Source organism: Platalea leucorodia (genome assembly GCF_965183815.1).
Source record: "Platalea leucorodia genome assembly, chromosome: 3".
Taxonomy (NCBI): domain Eukaryota; kingdom Metazoa; phylum Chordata; class Aves; order Pelecaniformes; family Threskiornithidae; genus Platalea; species Platalea leucorodia.
In genome coordinates, this window is record NC_138825.1 from 124101419 (window position 1) to 124115370 (window position 13952).

General features: G+C 44.0%; 1 protein-coding gene across 1 annotated transcript; it reads left to right on the top strand.

Moving 5' to 3' along the window:
* Window positions 1-9524: 9524 nt before the first annotated feature.
* On the top strand, window positions 9525-11320 carry LOC309587771 (interleukin-17A-like; the record flags this gene model as incomplete). The annotated part of the gene is made up of 3 exons (XM_082306222.1): window positions 9525-9551; window positions 10114-10358; window positions 11083-11320. 3 exons carry the CDS (start codon window positions 9525-9527, stop codon window positions 11318-11320), a joined length of 510 nt encoding a protein of 169 aa, XP_082162348.1.
* Between the last annotated feature and the right edge of the window lie 2632 nt (window positions 11321-13952).

A 13952-nucleotide genomic window follows, 5' to 3' on the forward strand; every position in this document is an offset into this window, starting at 1 on the left:
CTGTTTAAAAAGAGAAATTACTCAAGAGGGGTCAGTGCTGCTCAATATCTTCATCAATGACATAGCGGGATCAAGTGCACCCTCAGCAAGTTTGCAGATGACACCAAGCTGAGGGGTGCAGTTGACACACCTGAGGGATGGGATGGCATCCAGAGGGACCTGGACAGGCTGGAGAGGTGGGCCTGTGTGAACCTCATGAGGTACAACAAGGACAAGTGCAGGGTCCTGCACCTGGGGTGGGGCAATCCCCGGTATCAATACAGGCTGGGGGATGAAGGGATTGAGAACAGCCATGCCGAGAAGGACTTGGGGGTACTGATAGACGAAAAGCTGGACATGAGCTGGCAATGTGCTCTCACAGCCCAGAAAGCCAACTGTATCCTGGGCTGCATGAAAAGCAGCGTGGGCAGCGGGGCGAGGGAGGGGATTCTGCCCCTCTGCTCTGCGCTGGTGAGACCCCACCTGGAGCCCTGCGTCCAGCTTGAGGGTAGGGTCCTCATCACGGGAAGGACATGGACCTGTTGGAGTGGGGCCAGAGGAGGGCCACCAAAATGATCAGAGGGCTGGAGCACCTCTGCTGTGAGGAAAGGCTGAGAGAGCTGGGGTTGTTCAGCCTGGAGAAGAGAAGGCTGCAGGGTGACCTTATTGCGGCCTTTCAGTACTTAAAGCGGGCTTATAAGAAAGATGGGGACAAACTTTCTAGCAGGGCCTGTCATGACAGGACAAGGGGTAATGTTTTTAAACTATAAGAGGGTAGATTCAGACTAGATATAAGGATAGATATATTTTTTTACAGTGAGGGTAGTGAAACACTGGAAGGGGTTGCCCAGAGAGGTGGTAGATGCCCCATCCCTGGAAACATTGAAGGCCAGGCTGGCTGGGGCTCTGAGCAACCTGATCTGGTTGTAGATGCCCCTGACAATTGCAGGAGGGATGGACTAGATGACCTTTAAAGGTCCCTTCCATCCCAAAGCATTCTAGGATTCTACGATTTCACAGCCAGTTATAAACCGTACAAAAAGAAACCCTTTATTGGGCCATAAAATTGGCTCATATTCAAGCTGGTAGAATGGTTTATATAAACAATGAACTCATTTTGAAATTCTCTGTTTGCTGTACTATCTACTCGCATCCTGTGTCTCGCCCACACCTTGGCCCCAGCGAAAGGCAGGAAGCAGGGGGAGAAGGACTTGGGGTCCATGCTGCTGCTCTGCACCCAGCAGCTCCTGCCTGCAACACGTTCCAAATGTTCATCTGAAATTTCACTTGCTGCAGGTTGAGATGTTTATTTCCCATCCCCAGTGGGTACAGGGACAAGTTTTTCCTGTCCCTCTTCCCTGTTGGGTCAGGCTTTCAAGACGTTTACTCATTTTTTTTCCTTGATTTGCTTGGGAGGATCTTCACTTGACCCATCCATCCCTTGCAGAGTGGTGCTCCAAGCTCAAGACATGTGGGCTACCTAGTGCTTCAAAGTCCTGAAGCTCACAGACCCTCCAAGAGGCTGGGAGCTGGATTGTGGCACCTCTTCACAAATGCAGCACTGAGAAACTCCCCTGTTTGCACAAAATTGCTGTCAGATCTCCAGGCAGTCTGTGTCCTACCCTTTGGAAAATCTTTATTTTTCCTTTTTGGGACAATTGTAATTAAAATTTATCTGAAACAAAGTAAATTCTGAAGATTGTCAGGAAGTCCTTGGTGTGTTCATCCTTATCTCAAAAACAGTTGCCAGCTGCAGATCTGTCAGCCTCTTTCTACTGCCAGCTACAGATACTTTTCTGACTGTTTCTGCAGTAAATTAGGAGTAGCTGCACCAGAGCACTCAGAATTTCCAAAACTGAAAATCTATGACAATCAGGGAGAAAAACATGTCGCAGACTTGTCTGGAGAACATTTGAGAGTCAGTTCTTTGCAGCAACCATTGGGGGAAAAAAAGATAAATTCTCCTTGTGTAGTTTTATCAGTACTAGCTGTTAAAATTTGCAAATACAAGTTTCTCATACATGGGCACAGCTTGTGGTTTTAAGTTTGTGTATCACCCCTAACTTCAACAGCACAACAAGAAAAGGAATGCAGCAGTGCATGAGGTTATCTATACAGTTGTGTGTGCTCTCCTGGCTGATACAAAAGAGGAGACATACTAGAATATGGGATGCTGAAATTCCTCATTTCATGCTCTCAAATGTCCCACGAGGATGCAATTTAGCCCTGTAGATTGGTCACTGGTGTGATGAGGTGTACTTCTTTAGGAAGGCTTACAGAAAGTAAGGTACAAATGAGAATCAGACCCTGAAATCTTCAACCATATCTGGACAAGGACCGAAGCAGAGGGAAGATGAGGCGGCATCGTTAAACAGGAGCAACCTCCCTGCAATCTCAGTTCTCATCTGCATGGGAATTCCCTGCGGCCCTGGGCTGTGATGATGCCCATGAGGTTTGAGATCTACCTTCTTGAGCCACTCGGCAGAGTGGAAACAGACCTCGCTGTACAGGGCACCATACAGAGCCCATGAAACCAGCTCGCGGTTTTGGTAGCGGTGCAAGATGACGTTGTAGGAAAGGGACGTGCATGGAGCATTGAGAGGTTGGCATCATGTGCCGAAACGTCAGCCCTTTAGCCGGTGGCTGCTCGGCCACCAGCTTGTGCTCCACCACCCACTGCTTTCAAATCAAATTAGATTCAGAAAACTAGTTTTATCACTGATGCACTCGATGTACCTATATGCCAGGGTTTATACGCAGGGCTGCCAGGCAGATTTGATAAAGCAGGCTGCAGTAATAAAGTCGTTTCCACCGTGGCCATTTGCCTGCTGCTGGGTAAAATCTGAAAAACTTGGTCATTCATCATCTCATTTTAGGAACTCAAGCTCCATTTTTTTTTTCTCACAGAGAAATGACTTCTGACCATGACATTTTCTGTGCGAGAAAGTGTCAGAATTCAAAACTATTAGAGAATAAGTGACTCAGAGTGGTTTTGATGAGAGTTGCAAATGCACAGTGGGGATCCTAATTTTCGAGCCCTTTCACCTAGTATGGGTTTGAGTTGACTTTTTTTTAAAAAATAAGAAAAGGAAATTCATCATTTTTCCAAACATATGCAAATTCTGACCACAGTGCAATGCAGTTTCCAGAAATATCCCAGGCAGAGATTTCAGAGAATAACCACTGCTAAAGGTCTCCTCCTCTGAGACGTGCAACCTTGCAGCAGTGGTGTGGAGGCAATGGGTGGGCAACAGAAGACCACTATCCTGTTTTATATTGAATGATGCCTCTTAACCAGACCTGGACCTTTCTGTGCTGATAACATGGCTACAGGGGCAAAACAAATAGGCATATGCCAGTCATAGAATCGTAGAATCATAGAATGCTTTGGGATGGAAGGGACCTTTAAAGGTCGTCTAGTCCCACTTGCAATGGGCAGGGACATCTTCAACCAGATCAGGGTGCTCAGAGCCCCAGCCAGCCTGGCCTTCAATGTTTCCAGGGATGGGGCATCTCCCACCTCTCTGGGCAACCCCTTCCAGTGTGTCACTACCCTCATCATGAAAAATTTCTTCCTTATACCTAGTCTGAATCTCCCCTCTTTTAGTTTAAAACCATTCTCCCTTGTCTTATTGCTACAGGCCCTGCTAAAAAGTCTGTCCCCATCTTTCTTATAAGCCCCCTTTAAGTACTGAAAGGCCGCAATAAGGTCACCCTGCAGCCTTCTCTTCTCCAGGCTGAACACCCCCAGCTCTCTCAGCCTTTCCTCATAGCAGACGTACTCCAGCCCTCTGACCATTTTGGTGGCCTCCCCTGGCCCCGCTCCAACAGGTCCATGTCCTTCCCGTGATGAGGACCCTACCCTCAAGCTGGACGCAGGGCTCCAGGTGGGGTCTCACCAGCGCAGAGCAGAGGGGCAGAATCCCCTCCCTCGCCCCGCTGCCCACGCTGCTTTTCATGCAGCCCAGGATACAGTTGGCTTTCTGGGCTGTGAGAGCACATTGCCAGCTCATGTCCAGCTTTTCGTCTATCAGTACCCCCAAGTCCTTCTCGGCATGGCTGTTCTCAATCCCTTCATCCCCCAGCCTGTATTGATACCGGGGATTGCCCCACCCCAGGTGCAGGACCCTGCACTTGTCCTTGTTGTACCTCATGAGGTTCACACAGGCCCACCTCTCCAGCCTGTCCAGGTCCCTCTGGATGCCATCCCATCCCTCAGGTGTGTCAACTGCACCCCTCAGCTTGGTGTCATCTGCAAACTTGCTGAGGGTGCACTTGATCCCGCTGTCTATGTCATTGATGAAGATATTGAACAGCACTGGCCCCAGTACGGACCCCTGAGGGACACCACTCGTCACTGGTCTCCATCTGGACATTGAGCCATTGACCGTTACCCTCTGGATGTGACCATCCAGCCAATTCCTTATCCACCAAACAGTCCGCCCATCAAATCCATATCCTTCCAATTCAGAGAGGAGGATGTTGTGGGGGACCGTGTCAAAGGCCTTACAGAAGTCCAGATAGATGACATCCGTAGCTCTTCCCTTGTCCACTGATGTAGTTACTCCATCATAGAAGGCCACTGTGTTGGTCAGGCAAAAGGTATTATAGAATCATAGAATTGTTAAGATTGGAAAGGACCTCTGAGATCATCGAGTGAAGCCATGAAAATAAAGCATTGACAGAGGGATCTTTAATTGATAACAAAGCTATTTGGTCATTAACATCATTGATAACCACAAAAACAAATAAATGAGGAGGTACATTAAATCATTTGTGCTCAAGGAAGATCTTTACCACCTCTAATGATCTGGTTTCAACCTAGATCCCCTCTCATCAGCCAGTTGTTGCATTTCTCAAATTTCCCCTTACATGCAGACAAGTACCTTGTGTTGGCCAGAAGATATCATCCCTTCCATTAGGTGTTAGGTGCTAATTTAGCCCAGCTTTACAACGAACCCTTGGGCACTACGATAACACAAGTAGCGGTACTGCTGCTGATCAGAATCCGGCTATAATCTGAGCAGTCATATCCTGCACCCACCTCCTGGCGGCATAAAGCCCCTCTCCACTTATCTGGACTACATTACAGTTACATATTAATCATCTATTAATTGCTACAGAGCAGGCATAAAATTCCTGCTTCTCATTAAGTCCAACTCATATATCTGGAAACTCTCTTTTTCCCCTGTCTCTCCAAACAGCAATCAAAAAGATGAATTGTGTGGTCTACTTCCTTTATGTTGACATTCCAGTTACTGAGTATCTATTAGATATTAGTCATGCAACAGACATGTCAACCACTGACATCAACCACAGCTGATGAATAACTGTGATATAGATTTGGCTGCATTTGGAAAATTTAGGCATGCAGTAGGAGATGATAATTTCTACTGCAGCTGCTGGGGAGGAAAAGTAGAGGTGTTTAACAGAGGAAAAAAGTTACTTTAGCTTTTTTTGCCATGTTTCCTATAGAAAGATCAAAGGGTGGGAGATCAGATTTAACCTCTGAATGTCTCTGGTCCAACCATCCACTCAGATCAGTGGTTTAAACTAAACTAAAATTAAACTTTAACCCCAGTGATCAGAGCCCTGCCCCATGAAGTTCTGAGTTTCTCTCAGATAACCGCTGGCCTCAGGCGCAGTCTAATCGTTGATCTCCTAGAAATTACCTCCACAATGCACAGTGGGCCGTGCAACGCTTGTATGTAAGAGGAAGAGTGTTGCCCTGGTTTATAGGGATTTATAACAATATGTAATCAAGAGGAAGAAAATGCATTCTCTCCAACAAGAAAAAAAAAAAGTAATTATTTCTCTACATGTAAATAGAAAAGCTCCTTATTTTCCAAAAGTAGCATAAACTTAACTGATGATAGTGATTGAAAAAAAAAATGTTTGAAGTATTTGGAGATATCTGCCATTTCTCTTTTAGTTTACTGCAAGCTCGGTCAGGACACCGGAGCTCTGGCACTGACTCACACTGTGCCTTTGAGGGGAGAAAGTGTCATCAAGGCCAGTACACTCAGATTTGGGTGCCTGAAGGATCTCAGCTGGGTAAAGTACTTAAGTAGCAACTTAATCTCAAGAAAGCTTTCACCAGAGGCAAGAGAAGGGCTAGGTTTGGTTTCAAAAGGCTTTAGATAATCTTTAATTTTTTTGTTTTGTTTCAATAAGCTTTTACTAGTGTCCGAGTTTTCAGATCTCCCAGTAACTGCAGTTCCCGTTGAATGCAGAGTTAATTGTTTCTTGCTTAAGTTGATTTTAATAGAAAGTCACAGCACATATAGCTCTGGCATATCAAGGTGTTTTCTAGGGCACTCACCCACAATACTATACACATAAGTTATGAAAACAGTTGGGGTTTATGTCCTTGCACATGAAAATAGGAAAAGCACAAGATAGAGTCCTTTTTGCATATAGTAATGAAACTCTTAGTTAAGAGAGAGCTAAGTGCCAGAACAAAACGAATGCCATGGAATAAACTCTAATCTCATGGAACAACTCATGTTGAATTTTTCTTTTGACTTCAGACCAGGAAGAATTGAAAAATAAGTATTTGGAACTCAGAAAAATCTTGGAATCAGAAATCTAAGAGTTTTGTTTGCATAATTTAGACTTGTTAGAAGCGTTTCAAGAGGTATATTTTCTCCTGAGACCCTCTCATCTTGCCTGTGACAATTGCAAACAAATGCGTTCATGGCTCAAAATTAAACCATGGAAAGGTTTTTTTTTTTATTTTCACCATTGCAATGTTGTGCTACATTAGCCATCTTTGAATGCTTAACTATTCACCTTTCAAGTACTGAGGTAACCAAAACCACTGACACATTTAGAGTAGACAAGCCTGGATTTAGGGTCAGACTGGTTGAACCTGACCTTCTGCTACCTTGCAGGCTTTTGAAATCTTTCTTGCTTCTAAAATTGGAAATTTAACTGACCCACTTTGAATGGATATTTCAGTAAATGGCATTAGAGAAAACCCCTTCTGAGGGAACCATTTCCTTTAACCTGTACTTCTCTAACTCTAAGAGGGAAACTGAATTATACATTTAACTTTTCAAGCATCAGCATCTTTTAAACAAGCTGATATAGGTCATGGCTATCCCAGAAACTGCAAACTAAATTCTGCCCTTATTTACATCCTCCTTTGGATGGTACAAGGTGAGTAAAACTTGGCCTTACATGTAAATATTAGTCAAATCTAAAAAACACACCTTATTTGCATCATTTCATCTGAAAACATCACCAAAATTAGACCTGAGAAAGGCACACATCAGTGGATCAAGGCTGTTGTACTGAGTATTACTTTATGGTGCACATCCTAGCTACTTGTAACTCACTGTCAGAGCAAAGTGACGAGAGTAATTTCCTAAGAAAGACATGTTGAAGAGAAGGATGGATTCAGCATTCACCCTTCCTTTCTGAAACATAAGCCCATTCTTCAGGAATCTCTCTGAAATTCAGCCTACAAGAAGCATCAACATTCTTGTGTCTGTCCATCACCCACCTACTCTCCAAACAGTTTCTCAGGAACCTCATTAGAAAGACAGTGCAGCTGGTTTATTATATCTCATAGTTCATTACAATCAGCATAATTACCTGACAAGCTGCAGCCTGAGAGGTTTGAGCCTACCCCTCTCTCTATGTGTCAGGTTTTGTAGCACTCTGGGTGGAGAGTCTTTCCTTGGGAGATGTTGAGTTGTCCTAATTAGTTATGCCATGAAGCATTTGCTGGGGAGAAGACGACGACTCCATAGGCTAGTTGTTGGGATATTTGCCTGGGAGAGGCATCAAGTTTCTAGTTCCTGGTCCAGTATCTGCTTTATGCAAAATTTTCATATCCCTACTTTGCTGCTGGCTAGCATAACTGTAGAGCTCTGACCAGAGGATATTGAATGATGCCACAGAAGCACCCTGTCCCAGAACATCCCATACATCCCAGTGACCAAAATACTTGCTAGAGGGATGTTGATTTAAATCTCTGAAAGCAGATGAGTGGAATAAATACAGACATCCCTCCTTGCAGGCAAGGTCTCTTTCAGGGTCAAGCCCACAGCTGTTAATGAGCTCATCAAGACATCTGCCTAAGAAGAACAAAACTTGAGGCAGTTGCTATCAGCTAGAGCAGCAACAGTGACCCAAAGTCAAAAGAGGGCACAGCTTTGAAGCAGCCCAACCTCTCCAGGTCCGCAGACCCCTTAAAATATCTTAGTGAAAATCTAGAAAAATACCCCTGAAAGGGAGAAAGGGATCCTGACTGTCACCATGTCACATGGGGTCTGTCCACTTGAACACATGAATTTAAATATTGCACGTTTAAATACTAACATGGCAGGGTACATCACAGCTGCAGTATATTGGTCTTACAAGGACGGAGAGACAGAAGGGTGGGATTAGGAGCTACATGGGATCATTGATCACTGTCACCCAGGACACAGGGCTGGGACACAAGGAGTCGTGATGCCTTGGGGCTACACAATCTAAGGCATTTTATCTCCCAATATCTTCAAGTGTAGCATGCTATCACCTATATACCAGGGAGGAGGTGCCTGCAGTTCCTTCCAGTTTTCCTGCCTACAGGAGTCATTTTGTATCTCACAGCCTTCATGAGGTTTCTCTTGAACCCCTCTGTCCCCTCCCTAACTTAGGAACTGGAGGTTTAACTACATCCATCACACTTCCCAGACCCCTTTCCTTAGGATCAAAGCCCTGTCTCATAGCACAAAAGCCTGAAGAGGAATGAAAAGGTGGCAAGATCAAAACCAATGTTCACGGGGGTTTTTTTCCCAGATGGAGAATGACTGAATTTGGGAACTCACTATCACAAAGCATTCTGATCAAAACTGTCATATCACACCTGAGGTATAGACATGAATAAAAATAGCCTGATTCAGACTAGGAAATTTGAGAAAAAAAACAGGAGCCTGAGAAGGAACCTGGATCCCTAGACACCAAGGCAAGTGACAGAACATGGCAAGTATGGAGAGCAATCGGATGGCAGCCAGCTGTCCAATATCTGTCTAATTCAGGATGAAAAGACATCAGCCCGACCCAGGAGCAAACGGATACAATCTGGCAGTGACAGTGACATTAGTGTTTTTGATATCTACAGCATCCCAAGTCAAGACCGTGAAGCGCATCAACTTATGTTTGACTAGATGACGACTCTAGTCCCAGTTTAAAACTGTGCACTTTGCACTTGCTTACTGCAGTGCGTGCCAATTTTTTGGTGGTTTTCTAATATCATCATTGAGTTTTGTTACTACTTGAGTGACATGGCTAAAACAGTGACATCATCTACAGATCTAAGAAAGGGTGAGCCCATATCCTGTCTTCCACCTGCGTTAATGGAATATATATATACACTTTTTAATTTAAGTTATGGTCAGAAACCACAGTTAAGGTTGGGAAAAAAAACACCTACTCCACATTAACTAGGACAGCTCAGAAGCCCTTATAAAAAGTCCAGCAGCAAATGTGCCCAGACACCTTCAGTTCGACAGAGCCCAGCACAAGTATCAGCCGCAGAAAGAGAAGGAAGGAAGATGTCTCCGATCCTTTGTGCTTCTCTGGTAAGAACTTGCTTCGTGTTTCTTTTCCCCCAATTTGACAGAAACATATTTGAATTTTAATAGATGACTGTCAGGACCCACGTTTAAAATTCTTGTTTTAATCATTAATGATTGAAAATAACTAAAATGGGAGACTGATAAATAGCACCAGCATGGGGCAGCAATGAGGCTGTACGGGTGTATTAGGGAATGGGGCTACTGCCACATACTCTGAAGTCAAGAAATACGTTGAAAACTCAACCTTAGAGTGTCTTTTTGTTGTTATATCCTTTCTGCTATCTCCTGTATTATATTATTTTGTATAACTGAAATCTTTTTATCACCAAATTACAACTGAGTGTATACCATACCTGTCAGCACTGTAAGAATGAGTTAATGAAAGCAAGAGTGGCTGTGATATACGGCACATTTTCACATAATTGCTCCAACTTACAGTACGGGCTTTAACTACCAGCTAGGCTGACTGTGGATGGATTTCCCAGCCGCACAGAAGAGTCGTCATGTGTGCTGTGTTACAGAAGCCGTACCTGCATTAGGTCCTAAATATATCAATTGTCTTCAGTTCAGATCACTGCTCTTAATGGTGCTGGCCGTGCTGTCCGCCAGCAGTCCTGCCTACGGGAAGGTGATACAGCCTGGACTCAAGCCGGAGAGCCTCTTCAAGCAAGCATATGCTGGATGCCTGACCCAAAAAGACTCAAAATTCCCTCAAACTGTGAGAGTCAACATAAGCATCAGCAACATGAACCAGGACACCAAAATGACTCTTGATGTCAGCAGCCGCTCTCTGGCTCCATGGGATTACAGGTATGCTCTCTGTCCTTAGGGCCTAGAAATACACTGACTGCAATGGTCAAGAATAATGCAGAGACTATGCCCACTTCTTTACTATCAGTGAAGCACTGTTGTGAGATTTTGGAAATATGAAGGTAGCCACGGTCCATATAATCCATATAAGCACAGAGCAAAAGCATGGTCTAGGTCAACATACAGAAGGCAAAGCAAATTACTTTTGTAATTTAATTAATTTATTTGTATATTGGGACAAGCTTTATCTTCAAAAGCATTCTTCACCTAAGAGGTCATCAAAAAGACCTCAGAGGGCTAACATTGCACCAAATTCAATGGCGGTTTAATAACATCAGCATCAGGCCCTAAGAACATTTCATGTTTTGGAGGGAAGCTGAAGGTCTTTGGGTCCGTTAGTCAATCTGACATGTTGGAAACCTCAAACAATTTCTATTCCGTCTTTCCAAGTCAGTGCCTATTTGAAGCAAGTTCTTTGCAAAGGTAGTTGCATACAGTCCTGGCATGCTTGTCTTTTACACTTAAAAACTTGCAGTATTTACTTACTTACACTTTCTTTACACTTAAAAACCTACAGTAGTGGAGGGACTACTGCCCCTTTATAGGCAATCTCCTAGGAGGTGCAGGTTCCTGAGCTAGGAGCCCGTAGTGACCCATACCATCATGACTCCGGAGAAGCAGAAGCATTTCCATTTCAAATACTTCCTTTCATGTCAACTTACAGGATCGATGAGGACCACAACCGTTTCCCCCAAGTGATTGCTGATGCCAAGTGCCGCCACTCCAGGTGTGTGAATTCAGACGGGCAGCTGGACCACAGCGTCAACTCCGTCCCCATCAAACGGGAGATCCTTGTCCTCCGGAGGGAGCAGAAGGGCTGCCAGCAATCATACCGGTTGGAGAAGAAAATAATCACTGTGGGCTGCACATGTGTCACCCCCTTGATCCGACACCAGGCTTAAAGGCAGCCAGTAGTGCATGGGCAGGGAGCCACGGAGGAAAGCTTCCTTGCCTAACAGCAGTGAAATGAAGGGGCCTGATTCAGTCTCCACAAAACTGAATCAAGCTATAATGATTAGCTAGAATTTATCAGAATATATTAAAAATGAAGAAGTCTCAGTTTTAAAAAAAAATATTTTCCCCAAAAATCTTGAGCTGTGTAAATTCAGAATCCAGACACCTTCATGTGTCAGGCTGAAAAAGTAATGAAAACTCTTTACATATCTTTAGTTTACACTTTGAAATGTTTATTTATGTAATTCTATTTATGCTGATGGAAAAGTTAGTAATAATGTATCTGTTTATTTATCTTGGGTAATAAAAAAATAGTAAATAACTCTGTGGCATTCTCCTTTCTTTCTGAAGAAGACTTTTTGATAAGGCAAGAAATCACTCAACTCAATTATGACCATATAAGAGATGTGCATTATGCTAAATCCTAAAATTCTCTTAATAACATCTAGCTCTGCTGCAGTAGAACATAAAGCCCATGGAAAGTTAGGGCTTGTGTCGTTAGCACCATTTTACTGATAGAGAAACTAAGATACCTGGAGGAAAACAATTTACCAAGTGACGCTCAATAGATTCACATTAAAGACAGACTAGCAAAAAAAGCAGTGGATAGCTACCCAGTTATCCACCTAATTAACCAATTGGAAAGGACTTTGTAAAGATAGGTTCAACACAACACTTTGAATGCTTCTTTGGGGGGAAAGAAACTCCCTCCTCTAAAATGGCGAGTGCGTCTCCACTGCTAAGTTTTAACTTTGGTCCGACACTGTCTAGAATTTCACTCAAAGCCATTTCAGCACATTTTCTGTGGAACAGGGCCACTACCCGGGTACACGAGCAAAAGCGCATGAGTGAGTCAGGTGGATAATTGAAGCAATTAACCGCATATTTCTAACTGCAATCATGATTTTCTCCATGCTCGTGTCCTTCCAATACGTTCGCTGCCGGCAGTTAGTGCTTCAAATATAGAGCACACTGACACAGCACTTCTACCACGGTTGCGATGGGACTTGCGTAGGTGGATAACTAGTACTGCAGTTGGGTTTATTTAAAGCACGCTTGGGTTAAAAGTGCTCAGATGAAAATGTTCCACGTTTCAAAAGGCAGGCTGGTTTGTGAAGATACGGATGTTTTGTTTGCTGCCGTCTCGGGGAGGTGTGACCCTTCTCAGGCACTGGCAAAATGCCATCAGCAAATGCAACAGCAAATACAGAACTTCTAGAGAAGCAGAGCTCAGGGATGCAAGCCCCTAATGAGAGGCAAGGTCCTTTCAGGTGAAAGCATCTTCTCTGGATCCAGCTGTGCTAACTGGAGATGTGATCATCCCAACTTTTGCTGCTGAGGGTTATTCCCTCCAGCTGTGCCAGTGAGCCTAAACCCTCCCTAATCTACTCAAGGCAAAATCAGGTGGATCAGCTTGTAACCTAAACTCACAGCACAGCCACAGATTTCATACCATCCCTTGACCTAGCAGATATACACTGGTTCAAGGAAACAATGATTAACTCTGAGTGATCACAATATCTGCAATCACAACAGTGAACTCCTGTCCACACCTTTAGTTACCTTCAAAGACTGATATAACTTTGCCCATATGTAAGTATCTAGCAGTAGATGTGATCCTAACTTAGCTTGTTTCCTACCTTGTCTCCAACTAGGTCTCCTTAAGGTCTCCTGCAGGTCCTGAAGTTCACCCAGCTAGCTGTCCCAAGAATATTAAGCATAGGAATGGACTGACAAAAAAAAAAAAAAAAAAAAAAAAAAACAAACATGAAGGAACACTCATCCTTTGAGGTTTTCAAGGAGTTAAATAAATATCAGTCCAGGAAGACTGAAATAGAGTTGACTGCCTTGTCCATTAGATAATCTCTTAACGTCCTACCACTTGCTGTGGAAGGAGCTTTGGCAAATTATCTGCAGCAGCCCAAGTAACTTCTAACAGTTAAAATTACAGTAAGTCCCACCCTTTATTACCTGGTAGTGATGTGCAGTTAGCTGGAGTTGGCACATGAGTAACGGAGACTAGTTAGCAATGCTGAGAGAGTGCTACTAGGTGGAAAAAGTCAGAACTAGGTCAACAAGAGATGACGCAGTTGGAGTACCAAAACGCCGACAGCTTTCTGCTGACAGGCTGCAAAGATGCTCTGATCCCCCTTCCAGCAGCACCATTCTTCCTTGGACCATTTACCAACCCAATGAAATCTGTGCCTTAGGACACAACCATTTTTTTATTTACTTGGCCTCATGCCAACTTCATGCTCACCTCTGCAAGCTGCTTGGGTGTTGTACATGTTCCTGCAGAAGCATTTAATAGTATGATTGCATGGATTCATTTGGCCTGAGGGCTATTTTCTTTCCTACTGCAAGTTCTCTTGTAACTCCTGGCATCATGAGCTAAGAATTCTTCCTTTGCGTTGCTGTGTTCAGCTAATAAGGGGCAGAATAATTCCAAATCAATGCACCCTGTCATGAGGTCACCTAATCGGTGTCTTCGTTTCTCTGGACCAACGTTCATGACTATAGTCAATAATGATCACGATAGGAGACCAAAGAGCGTAGGACCTCTCTTTCACCCTTGCACAG